The sequence below is a fragment of the Aptenodytes patagonicus genome, chromosome 5 (assembly GCF_965638725.1).
Source record: "Aptenodytes patagonicus chromosome 5, bAptPat1.pri.cur, whole genome shotgun sequence".
NCBI classification, from domain to species: domain Eukaryota; kingdom Metazoa; phylum Chordata; class Aves; order Sphenisciformes; family Spheniscidae; genus Aptenodytes; species Aptenodytes patagonicus.
The window spans coordinates 12,548,705-12,562,133 of NC_134953.1; the positions used below are offsets into that span (position 1 = coordinate 12,548,705).

Genomic DNA, 13,429 nt, shown 5'->3' on the forward strand with positions numbered 1-13,429 from the left:
TCATATTATCAACATTCGCTGTCATTTTTAGTAAACGCATTAGCAATTTATAAATTACAGATTAATAGCAGATTAGGAGCAAATACATGTACTTATACCAGAGTTTAACTGTATTTCAGGTAACGTACTTTACAATGAAACATAGGGTTTATGAATTAGAAAAATTCATAAGATTAAAGAATCTGATATGCAAAACATGCTGTGTGTGTGCAGAAGCCAGAGCAAATACACCTCTTGAGATCCGATCACTTGTGATCTAATGCACAATAAACCTTCGGGTCCTTCCCCTCCTCTCTCCCAGTGGCTCAGCACTGGCAGTAGTGTTCAGAAAATATGCCAGAGAGTTTGTGTGATTGACCCTGGAGGCAATCGCAAATCCTCTTTGAAAGTGAGGTTCTCCAAGAGGTTGATCTTTATCTGCTCAGCTTGCTTGACTTCTCAAGTGTACCTGCAATTTTAAGAGTGCAACATGCTGGCTTCCCTCAGTCTATCCCCAACATGAAATTTCATCTTGCCTAACTTTAATTTTCTCTTTGAGCAGGGTGAATATTGCTACAGAGGTTCCTCTCTCTTCTCTGATTAGTGGGAGCTGAGTCCTCTTGCCTGAGCTCGGTGACTAGCTTCTCAATAGCTAAAGCTGCAGGGAGGTGAGAGCCTGGTCCCAGCAGCAGGCACGGGGCATTTCTCCCCCCACCGATGGGAGTGAGCACAGGTCACCCCACAGTCACACTCGGTGGCAGAGTGCAGGAGTCCTGACATCCCGCGCTCTGCTGTCCCTCCGTGGTCATGCTCAGGATTTGAAATATCTCTGCATCTCTGTTTTCATACCTTTTGCTGGGATGGCTGGTGGCTGCTCCACTTTCTCTTTCTCTTTCTTTTTCTTTACCTTCTTGGGCTGTAGAGGGGACATGCTTGTCACACTGGTAACTGTCTCCCCTGAGCTGCAAAGCAGAGACCCATAGGTGAGGGAAAAGTGAAGGCAATGGAGGGAAAGACAAGTTTGCCCCAGTGAGTTCATGCAAATACGTCACCTTCCACATGTAAGAGTCCCTGCCCAACAACTTGGATTTTGACCTGGGGATATACTGAAAAACCTCTTACGGGGGTTGGAAATGCTCTGGGTCTTGTATTTTTTCAACCACACAGCCTGGATGAGAAACTCAGGAGTCTGATCTGTCCTGGCACAGAAAATGCAGAGTGTCAGGTTTAAACAAGACTCATTTCATAGCACGTGTTCCTTAAAAACATGTATGACCCCGCTGCTGCACCCAGGATGAGCTTGTACCTTTCTGTCCTCGAGGGCCAGAGGCACAGGCAGGTTAGGTGACTTGCATAAGCTCACACGGAAAGCGTATGGCAAAGCAAAATCTTCGATGTGGTTTCTGGGCTAAGACCAGCTGAGGGGCCAGCAGGCCAGGAGAGCGTGCAGCATGCCTTCAGACAGCTCACAAACCCACATTTGAAAAAGCTAGCTTTTTAAAAGAGGCTGGTGTGCTCAGCGCATCTAAAATGGAGAAATTGTGCCCTGATCTCTAAACTCCGGCATTCTCCAGTGCATCCGTGCTGAAAAAGCATTAGTAGGTATGAGACAAGAGTACAAGCTGTATTGTAAACAGACTCCTGTCCACGAAAGCTTCTGTGTTTGGACTATTACAGTTTAACATCCTCTAAGCCTGGGTTTTTTACCCTCAGCGTCTCCCAAAGTCTGAGGTAGTATATCCTGCTTTGAATATTTAGGGCTTGGATACGCAGTCAGGTTGCAGCGATTGTCACCGTGTGTCAGCTGAGCTGCGGTAACCGACTGTGCAGGTGCTCCTAGCTTGCAGCTAACAAGAAATAGAATTGTATGGGCTTAACTGGTAATGAAAGAAATCTTAACTTACAGCTGGGGTGGGAGGCGAGTGTATAGCAACTAGTGATGATGACTACGGTGGTGGAGGTGACTTGGTAAGCAGTTGCTGCTCAGATGCATCTGACCATGGGCTCGCCCTGGGAAAGATTAACGCAGTATGGTTGTGGGGACCTTTCTGTTCTGGGCTGGTGAGTTACACCACACAATGGGATCCAACCACGGTCTCCATAGTCATAACGCTGACAACACTGAATTCACTGAATTTTAAATCATTTGTCCCAAGTTGCTGTTCCTCTCCAGGTTCTTTTGCATAATGAAACATTCTCTTTATATTAATAGAATAAAATAGTCAAACTGGGCCAAAGTCTTAATGAAAGTTAAGATGTCTTTGCTATTGCCCACACAAGAATAACAAAATAACAGACATTATCATTTTACACAGCTGTAAATCCAAATGAATGTCACTACCATTGGTAAAATCACTCTGGATTTACACTTGCGTAGATTACAAAAAGCCTCTGGTTTGCTGATTTTCCTGAGTTCTGTTCCATGTACTCAGTCCAAAACATAGGGTTGCTGCCAAACTTTTTTTAAAGTGTTTAAAAGGTAAAATATTTTCATGATTTATAAATAAATCACATCAAATATGTAAACTGAGGGTTGTATTAAAATACACTTGTCTGCACTATTGTGAACCTATCCCACAACAATCATTTGTTTCTAAATTACTATCAAAACATGAAATTGTTTAAAACCAGCAGGAAATGAAACTCTCCTGCCTAGCTCCATTGCCCAAACACAGCAAACTGCAAAGAACAAAGAATACCAAAAAGGGGACGAGAATGATTTTGTAATGGTTTTTGTTTTAATAATCCAAGGTCATTAAGGCAGATATGTAGCTTAAAGAGACTATCATTCTGATACAGCTGCTTTAAGCACAATATATGAAAAGGCTTAGTGTCAATTCATTGCATTAGTTGTTATTCCTGCTTTGCCACTGAAAAAGTGAAGCTACAGAGAAATGTATTTGTAGCTTACACTTTTTTTTTTAAATGCCAGGGCCATACAGGGTTAACTAATTCTGGGAGATACAACAACCATACTTGCTGTCTTAGAACTGAGCTCCTCAAACCAAACAAGGAGGCTCAGAAAAGACTCCTTGGCTCCGAAACACTGCCTCTTTGTGAGCTCGTCTTGTTCTATGTCTAAAAGGAAAGTTAGTTTTTTATCTCCAGCTCCTCCTCCAGCCTCCTGGCTTCTATTTCAACAGTGTCACATTGTGCATTTCTTGAAGGATCTAATGAGTTTTTAGAGAACAAGAAAAAGACAGGAGTTTGGGGAAAAAAACCTGTGGAAGGTGTCTAACAATCATGGCACCGGGACAGCAGTTTCCCTGGAGGTCATGGCCGGTATTTCTGGAACATACTGTCCCAAGAGCTGGCAAACTACTGCAATTTTCAGCTCTACTATCCTTATTAGAGTCAAGGATGTGGGGCTTTTCCTGTGGTTATATAGGTCAGCTATTCCCTCTTGTCTGCAGGGGAATGACAAAAAATTCACCCAAGCGAACTGGGAGCTGCTTTGATATTTTCCAGATAGGGGAGCTGTATGAGGAGGTGCCGGGGGGGACCGGGTACTTGGTTCTGGTTCAGCCTGGCAGAATTTGCTCCTACGCCATTAGATCGGCACCGTGGAACCAAGGCATGAGACGGACAGCTTTCTGAGGTGAACAGTTTTTTCACCTCAAATTATTTGTCTCCAGAAGAGCAGTCACTGAAGGACTGGAGAGTTCAGGCCAAAACAAATAAATAAAAAAACAGAAAAAAGAATTCCTATTTTCAAAGCTACACCTCCTGGGGGTTTCTGGATCTGAAAACTGACAAAATGAGCTAATAACAAGGAAGATAATAAGAAGGAGGATATTTAAAGAAAAGAAAACCCCAGAAAATAGAATTAGGTGGTTTAGAAAACCCAAAATAACTGTACTTTTTAGTTAGGTATCTATTTTTAAAATGTGGGAAATAAATGGGTTTTGGTTAACTAATTTTTTTCCTTAATTTGTTATTGGTCAAGTAGTAAACCAAAATCCAAACATTTGCTTTGTTCTACTGAAGAAATCTGGATTTAATTTTCTTTTCTACCAAGGCCATTTTGTGAGACCTGGGGCAAATCACTTAGCCCTTTGTGCTTCAGATTCCAATTAAGTAAAAACACCATTATGATGTCAAGACATGAAATATTTTAAGATGCTTAGGTATTACTGCAGTGGGAGTACAGACATTTCTTAGACACCGGACTATTAATGTAATTTTGAAACTGGTTTCTGCTCTGAGTTTGAAATATCACTAAGGGAGTTGGAGCTGAGCCTCTCTAATCAAGGCTGAGTTTTGCACAGTGTAGTCATTTTGACTGGCAGGAATCTCATACAAATTAGTTCATCGGTTTGGCCTAATGGATATTTAGGCACTGGGGTTTGGGTCTAAATGTGCTGAATTAAGTTCCAAGACAAGGAATGTGCAGCTGAAGAGAAGTGAGTTCAAAGGAATGAACGGTTTGTGTTTTGAGCAGAGGGTGGAAAATAAATGGTACCAAGTGTGAAACATAACAAAAATGATGATACTGGTAACACTTTCACAGCTATTTAATTTTAAAGCCCTGAAGTCAATGCACTTCAGACATGCATTTGTGGGATCAGGGCTTTCATTAGCGTACCTTGCCACGCTGAAATACATGAAACCTTATTTTTATCCATATAGAGTTATGCATTTCTTTCACCTCCGGAGACTCCGTTTTACAGTGAAGAAATTGTGTTGGCTTGTTTTCCCCCTGCTATTCAGCCTCCTGAGTTTAGTGTTTGCAGTAGTATCACTACCACATCATGTATTCCCAGAGAGGCAGATTCTGTATTACAAGTCTTTTTGTCTGACTGCCATGCTCCATTTTTCCAGTCATCTTTTCAATCAGGTCTCATTTTTCTCCTCTTCTTGTGTTCTCTACCAATCTACTTTGATTTCCTCCCCCTCCCCCTTCTTTTTTTTGTTTTTGTAATTCCAACTTTGTCCCAGCAGCTAATAAAGAAGGGGAAAGAGAAAACATCCAGGGAAAAATGAAAACTGCTGAGCTGTCTCTGTAAATTTTTGGTGTGGTGCAATAGCTGGTCAGGGTCACAGAACAAAGATCTTTCCATGAATAACATGAAAGTTTCAGTTTGTACTGGCCTCTCCTGAACTCTGTTGCTTTGTTGTGACTTCACTTACATCCAAGTGTCGGTTAGATTGAATACAGCGATAATCCCATCAGAATGGGATTACGCTATTTGAGGGTCTAGGATATGCTATACTTGGCATTGACTCTCATAGTATCTAAAAAGATACTATGAGAAATAGTATCTGTGATACCCAGTGGCACTGGATTTAAGCTACAAGGCTAGAAACATGTTTTATGTCACTGAAAACAGGGAAACAGCTGTTCTTCTGTGTTGTTATGAGGAATCCCTCTTTAATCTTTTTTGTTTGTAAAATACTTGTGTCATTTTTTTTTACTGCAGTTCCAGAACAATTTCTATCTCAGGAAGATCATGCGATGGGAATCAGTTTTATCGCACCACACAATCAAAAACTTTTGGCAGCCAGTGGTATTTAAAGGGACAGTGATTAATGACTGCAGCAGAAGCAGAGTTTTTCCCATCACTTGGAGTCTTCAGCTGGGAATAGACTGCGGGCCTAGAAAATCTGCTTTGGAGCCCCACTCCCTGTTCCTGGGTACGGGAATCACCTGGTAACATTGTGGTTTGTTTTATGTACGTGGATGGTTTAAGTCATTACCATCTGGTGAGGTGTTGGGAAACCCTAGAAAGCCACACAGGATGAAAGCAGGCTTCTCCAGAAAGCAATTCAGAGCCTCAAGGAGAGGTTTGTCACGGAAGCACCTGCAGGACCTACAGCTAGATAGCCCAGGTAGATCTCCCTTATCATGCACAGCAGATGTTGGCTTGCAGGCACGTTCATGAGTCACGGACCAGGGACTCTTTATCCTCCTGTAGGCATTTTGGAAAATATTACTCATCTTCTTCAGCATACATAGCAAAACAAAACCAGAACTGGTGCCTTGGGTTATAGTAAAGAGAAGTGTAATCTCCTACCTGTTCTGGGGGCATTTCACCAGGTAATGCTTCACTGTTAAAGAAAAAAAAAAAAAGAAGGAAAATGTGGCTTCACACCAACACAGTTTATGAGTTACAAATGGGCACTGCAGATAGACCTGTGTTGTTGAGACTGTGGAGTTGCCAGGTTTTTACACTGGGGGAGCTGCTAATCGTCACCATACATTATATTGTGCATTAAAATGTAGTCTGACTTGAAGACATAGCTAGGCTTGGGAGAAGAGAATGTACCAAACACCACCAAGAATCTGCTGTGGAAGTGCTGGGCAACACACATTCCAGCGGTCAGCCCAGCCAAAAGACAGCTTGCTAAGGAAAAGCACAGCAGGCCAGTAATTTTACTTTGAAGACTTTTATTTCCCTTGTGGTGCCTCTATTTATTTCCAGAAGCCTGAAATAAACCATTCACCCACAGGAGCCACTGCTGTTCCTAATGTAAGTTAGGCTGTGGCCTCAGGCATAAAGGGATGTTCTCCTGGGATTGGATCAGAGGTCCAGTCCAGCCACTATCCCGTCTCTGACAGCTGTGTGTATGAGCTGTGTAAATCCTTCTGCTTCGTATTCCTTCAAATCAGCAGTCCTGAGCAAGGGCAGCTCCCCCCCCTGCACCTTTTTAGGAGCCAGGGTTATGAAGATGCTCTTTTGTGGCTTAGTGGCTTCTGTGCCCTGCCCAAGCTGTGCTGCGTGCTGAGTGCGGAGACATGCAGGCAGGAGGAGAGGCTCTGGATCTTCTGGTCGACTTACTGCCAACTTATTTCTCAGAAGGAAAAGAGGGTGCATCCCTGGGCCATGATGTGAAGTTGAATACAACATAGACACCCCCCCTCCCTTCACGTTCTCCATTCTTTAAAAGGCCATGAAAACGAGACAAGAGCGCATTTACATGATTATGCCCCTCTCTACAGGAAAGTTTTCATATTTGGTCTTACCTAAATTCTCCCATTCTAAGGAAGCTATACAGCTCCTAGGGGGGTGCATTTTAGTCCTAAGGGAAGGGGAGCTGAGAGCACTAGGAACTGGGGCTAACACAGCGGCCATGTCTAAGCCAGCCAAGGCAGTGCTTCCATCTATCTGTCTGTACAGGAGAACAGCAGGCATAACCCTTCGGAAGTAAGGGGATGCTCATGTACACTGTTGACATGCTTTTGAGCATTTCTAGGTATGTGTTATTTTGTTTTGCCCTACAATAAATACGCCAAGTCTTTGAACCAGGGATTGGGAAGAGCAGCCACTCCTGTAACAAATGGGCATAGGCTTCTACCACAGAGGGGCTGCCAGCTGCAGCCATTGCTACTTCCCACAGCACCCCATAGCTGCCCTGTGCTATGGGCCAGCCCCAGCTGCAGTGCCAGTCCAATCAAACCGAGGGAGCTCCTTTGGTGAGGAACTGGGTTCAGTATTACCCTTGTCATGTCAGAGCCCTGAGGTGAGCCAGGATCTGCTCAGGTTTCACAGACAGACACTCCAGAGGGATCATCTCCAGCTTCATCTGCTGCAAATCACAACTTTTAGTTCAGGTATGAGTTGCTCTTTGTCCCAGGCTGGGCTGTTCTTGTACAGGGTTGGGCAGAGTTTTCCCTCCCTCTTCTCCTTGCACTTACTTGGGTGTCTGCCTCCGCTCCCTGGGTGGGGTTGGGTTGGGTTGGGTTGAGTTAGGTTGGGTTGGGTTGTTGTGGGGCAGGGTGGGGTAGGGCAGGGCAGATGATCCTCCCTGTGGTATTAGGGCTGAGGAGTAGGAGAGTGGAGGGAGCTGTTGGTGTCCCTGTGACAGGGATGGGGTGACTGGAGAGGTTCAGGGAGAAGTCTTGATGGAAATTTGCCCAGCAAGGTGAGATAAGGAGATAGTTTTGGTTGTCCTGGGCCCTTGACCTAGTCTCAAGGGGAAGAGCAGAGCCAGACTTCTCTTGAAGGACCTCTGAGGAAGATCATGCGGCAACCACCTCACTGAAGGTGGAAGAAGGCTGTGCCTGGAGCCTGCCTGGAGACTTGGGGTGATGCAGAGGGAGGATTGCTTTGCTGTCCCTGTCTTTTCTCCTTTCCGCAAGGAAGGATGGACTTCATGATTTCACTGCAGGCTCTTTTCGCATGAATACTAGCATCTGCCTAGTCCAGTCCAGGATGGAGGTACAGAGTGCTGAGGACAGAGAGGAGGTAAGATAACGCTTTCTGAGGAGTGATGCCTTATTCTAACAGTCTGAATGAGAGAGCACTGCTGTTGGCTGACAGGGTGGGTATCTTGTGGTCAGACCCTAACCCCTGGAAGGTGTCTCTGGAGGGGGTAGAAGAGTGTTGAGGGAGGAGGGGGCTCTTTGTGCTCCATGCCCATATGGCTGAGTGGAAACAGTACCTCCCAGGGAACTGCTGGTACCTGAGGCAGAGGTTCAGGGCTGAGCCTGCTGCCATGGCCCAGGAGCTGTGGGGAGAAAAAGCAATATGGGGCTGGTGGAGATCGTGTCCATCACTGATGCTTCTTCCACTGCTGCTTCAGAAATTTTGATTCCCTGATGCTTGACTGGATGCCGAGCCAATTAATGCAGCTCCAGAAAATACTCTGATCAGGTGGTCCTAGCTGAAAGACTTGCCTGAAAATCTTATCACTGTATACTGAGTGCCTTTCTGCTAAGCTTTATTCTGTTATATTTCCATTGAATCCATAAGTTTAATGCTGCCAGTGTTTACTGGATAATGTTAAAAATCTAAATAAAAATGTGGTGAAGCCTGCAATTATTCAGATATTAGGGTAGTGAAGAAAGGATTTAGCAGCTCAGAAGAAATTACTTTTTTCTTTGTTGTATATGCTTATTCTATTTTGTATTCTATATTATTTCTACATTTAACTGGTGTTGGTTCAATGTAAAGAGACCTTTTCTCCAAGCTGTTTGTATGCTTACACCAGCGTAAATCACCAAAACCAGAAGCAAAATCTAGCCCAATGTCGGCTCAAGAAAAAGCAGGATACATCAGTGTGTCTAATGCTTGTGGCTTCAGGATGACTCACCATGACCGACATACTTAAGTGTGGGTACTCCCTTGGCACAAAACCTTTGCCATCACTTAACAGGGTAGGAAGAATAACATTGATCTTGCTCCTTCCTCTTGGCAAACTGAGTTGTTGGGCTCAGTTAGAATCAGAGTTACTCTACTGAGCACGCTACTGGGAAGACGGAGCCACAGCCTGAAATGTGTTTGTGGTCAGGCAAGGACTTCTGTATACATCTATTTTGGGCTTACATATCTTCTCCCTCATGTATCTGAGTCACTCATTCCTTCATGGTACGTGTGTAGTGCTGAAGAGGCAGCAAAGTCACGATTCTCTCCTGTCATTAACAGGACAAATCACCAACCAAACTCTCTTTGAAAGCTTCTGTTCAGAGATGGTCCTTAGGCTCTCCTCTAACGTGGTGGCTGCTAAGTGTGTTGGTATCTCATCCTCACAGCTTGTGTGAGGTCTCCAGATAAACCACTCAAACTAAAATGAAAGTAGAGCCTGCACTGGCTACTCCACAGATCTGAAATAGCACTTTGGATTACAATAGGGCTGCTTTCATGCAGGTTTAGCCTCTCTGAGAAACCCTCTCTGAGGAAGAGAAGAATGAAACAGTAATCCTTGATCTTGAAAGATTATTATGAAAATGCACATCTGAATGACAAAATGATGCTTTAGTTTCAAAGAACACTACAAAGGAGAGAGTGCTAATAACAACCCCCATTTTCTGAAGGATATTGGCAGCTAGTCAGGAAGGGAGAAGAAAACAGAACAGAAGATGACCGCTTTGAAAGCCCTCTAAACTTGTCTGTGGAAATGTCACTGATGCAAAATGTTAGCTAGATCTTGTCAGAATGCAATTTAATGATACTGCACTTGGTCTGCTTTGAAAGAAGTTCCAACAATCTTCAATTTATGTTTATGCAAAGCTGAAAATTTTTGAAAAGTCCAAAGCAAATTTACAGCGAAATAGCTATTCAAAGGGAGCAAAATGCCTTTGTTCTAGTTTTGCTGGCAGAAATTATCTTTTCGACCAATAATTTTTTTTGTTTTTATTAAAATCAAGGCAAGGAGATATTTGTCTTCCCTGCATTTTCTGCATTCTCCTTCTCCCCCTCTCCCTCTTTGGTAAGGGCCTTGCAGTCAGCAAGAATGACATTTCACTCACCTGTGGATCTCCTCTTGTTCAGGAGTGACTGACAGAGAATGACAAGTGTAAAAAGGAGGACACTGATGATTCCTATTGAACACACAAAGACTGCATACAGGTACAGATCTGAAAGCCAAGCACAGGTAACAGTCAGTGTTGCAGCTGTATGCTTCATGCTTACAGGATAGAAAAAAGTTATGTCTACAAGACCTAAATAGACCCTGGCCCAAAAGAGTTAGGGTAACACTTCAGAGGTAATTTAACCCCCTTGAAACTTTCATACAGTATCCCGCTCAGTTTAAATTTGGTTGAAGTCTCCATAAATGCAAATAGGTGTAGTTATGAGGGCTTGCTTTCAGGAGGGAGGAGTGGGCTGTTTTGGGTTTTTTTTCTCTTTTCTTTTTTCCTGTTTTTGGTGGGGCAACCAAAAACCAAAAGGACTTCAGTTGGATTATTTCCCAGTTCCAACTGCTGTACTGGTTTTTTTAAAAAAAAAAAAAAAAGAAAAGTGGCAGTGGGGGGAGTGCTGAGTGGCTGAGGAAGAAGGAAGAAAGTCTGTGATTGCTGCTTCTGGTCTGAATTTTTTTTTTTTTTTTTTTTTTTAATTTTTCAATCTACTGCTTCAATCTCCCTTTATGGCTTTTATTCAGGTGCCATAACACATTCCCACTGGAGCTGACAGGAGCTGTACCATGGCAGATCAAGACGGAGTATTTTGTTCAGAAGGAGAAGAAATCTTTAATGACTTATTTCTGCTTTTACTAGAACTTTAAATAGAGTACTCTAAGGATGCTCTACCCGTTAATGTCTTGAAATGTCCTTAGGGAGGTATATTGGCTTCTTTCCTGCTTCCCAGAGAGGAAACTAAGCCTCAGAGGTCAAGTGTACTTGTAGAAAATAGCCTTGCTGGAACTAGACCCCTGACCTGCAGTTCTGTGCTTCGTTCCCCTTACACAGCACAACAATATAGTTTGTAAATTGTGGTTTAAACAATAAGGGTCCCCACAGAATCAAGGCCAGCCTGCGAGCGAGCACTACTGCCTGGCAGGCAGCGCAGCAGAGTGGCTGCAAATGCCGTGCTGGTTCTTCACTGGCGCTCCGGATTGGGGCAGGAGGAGGAGGAGGGAATCCCAACTGCCTGCAAATTCTGGATTTCAGTCTCCTAGAACAGTTGTTCACTAATCTACACAGAAAATACTGCTTGCCTTGAAACTCAAGGGACCTTTAGGCTGCTCGTGCAGTGCAGAGCAAGTCTGGTGAGCAGTTTCTAAGGCTAGTGGGAGTGCAGATGCTTGGTACCTCTTCAGACACATTCAGCACCTTCCTGGATAAGGGGGTGTATTTGCAATGCATGATTAGCCAGGCATAGGTTATTTTCCCATTGACCATAACAAACGTATCAGAAACCGAAACTGGAGCCTTCCATTCTCTTTTCTCCAGCACCCCTTGTACTCTGTGGGATACTTTCTCAGGCAAGACCTGAGTTTGCACAGGAACTAGCAAAATTGGGCCTGATTGGGGCACTTTAGTTGTACTGTAGCACTGAACTAAAGTAGCATCTTGTATACAATCAGTAGCAGTTAGATGTATCTTTACCTTCAAAAAACTTCCAAGCTTCATGGTTTTTCTTGAAAGAGGGATCATCAGAAGATTTTGATGAAATCACTGAAAAAAACCAAAGAAGACATGACAAGAACTGCAAATGTGTGGCATAAAATGTTGGGACCTCTTGAAGAAATGTAGTTCTGCCTCAGACTTCACTGCACCAAGATCTTGCCTTATCTCACAGGATAGTTACCTTTCAATGAAACACTTGAATTATAAAACAGCATTATAAAAATGTCTTCCAGCAAATCTCATCTGGCTTGGCACCCCTCACGAGTGCTGTATGGCTTGTGAGACTGCCTCCCTGTTGTCATCTTATTCTGGGAAGATGCAATGTGTGGCTCTTCAATCGAAAGTTAAATGCAGTGAAGTACAGCAAGAGGATAGAAACGCACTTCAGAAGAGCCTAGGCCTTAGAACAGGGTGGCCATGTGCTTGTAAGGTCTGTAATGGCATTGTGGGGATTGTCTGAATATTCCAGGGAAAAAAACTGCTATTAATGCTGTATGTAGCTGGTTTTATTCTGAGTCTGTGTTCTCAGTTACCCAGAACTCGTACCTCTAGGGTTATAATTTTTGTTTCTGTCCCAAAACAGGCTACTTCTGAGAGAGAAGATGAACAGCTTTTACTCAAGAGAATGGGAATTTATTTTCCCTTGTAGTTATATATTAAGAAGGATTTTTAACACTGTAGTCTCTTTCTAAGTCTTAGAGGTTAAGGAAAAAAAAATAATTGGAAGAGCAGTAGCTTTACTGAAGGACACACCTCTGAAGGCTTCCTGAAAATTGACTTGGAGCCAGCCAGATTAGGCACAGCTTTTTTAAAAAAACGGGAAGTCATTCTAGCAATACTTGGCACTGAAGTAATCTCTGCCAATACGATAGTGTTTCCCCAGCTTCAGGACTGACTCTGTAGGCCCCTGATTTTGTCCAACTTGCCTTCCTTCCAAAGCCCTTGTGGATGTCCCTCGGCCTGTTGAACGGCCCTGCAATTCCTACAACAGCACCCAAATAACCCATTAAAGTGGGAGCACTGCTCATGAGATCTTTTTCTTCTTCCTTCCTTCAGAAGTTGGCTTCTATGCTGTGCCTTTTAAAGATACATGGATATGACACCTGCCTATCTGCAAAAAAGACACCCATGCATGCATGAACTTTCTGGAGCATGTCCAAATGCTTCAGAAAGTGCATATCTGAGCTGGGAAGCAGAATGCATCTACTTACCCTCAGTGTCCTTGGCTTAGATGTAGGAACAGGTTAGCCTGAACATCTTAATTAATGTAAACTGCTCTGTCACTGCCATATCAATGGTCATTGACTGTTGAGTGCAGAATAGCTTAAATTCTCAGCCGGAATAATTCCCCTGCCTATGGGTGGGTTTTTTTCCCTGAGAAGGAAGACTGCATGACCACAAGTTGTATCAGCTCACCTTTATATCCTAGAAAAAGGGCCGACTGCATGATTGTGTTCTAATTCAAGTAAGAGGGAAAATAGCTGCAGATTTTGCACAGAATTGCACGCTCTGTTTCAGAAAGAGGAGCAGACTACAGAGCTCTGGGCAAATGGATGAATGTCAATGTCCTAACAGCTGTACAACCTAGTACTAGAATCCAAATGTTCTGACTGCTGGATCACTGTTCAAAACCCTCTCTGCTCTCCTCAGCCACATTGTTTA

The 13,429-nt window shown here is 43.5% G+C and overlaps 1 protein-coding gene across 1 annotated transcript in view; it reads right to left on the reverse strand.

Annotated features, from left to right (window-relative positions):
• Window positions 1-13,429, reverse strand: part of VSTM4 (V-set and transmembrane domain containing 4) — a 40,635-nt gene that overhangs the window by 14,938 nt on the left and 12,268 nt on the right. Inside the window, exons 3-6 of the mRNA XM_076338695.1 lie at window positions 11,747-11,815; window positions 10,169-10,276; window positions 5,994-6,027; window positions 829-941 (exon numbers count right to left, since the gene is read on the reverse strand). Coding sequence (XP_076194810.1) covers window positions 829-941; window positions 5,994-6,027; window positions 10,169-10,276; window positions 11,747-11,815 — 324 coding nt within the window. The remainder of the gene's footprint in view (window positions 1-828; window positions 942-5,993; window positions 6,028-10,168; window positions 10,277-11,746; window positions 11,816-13,429) is intronic.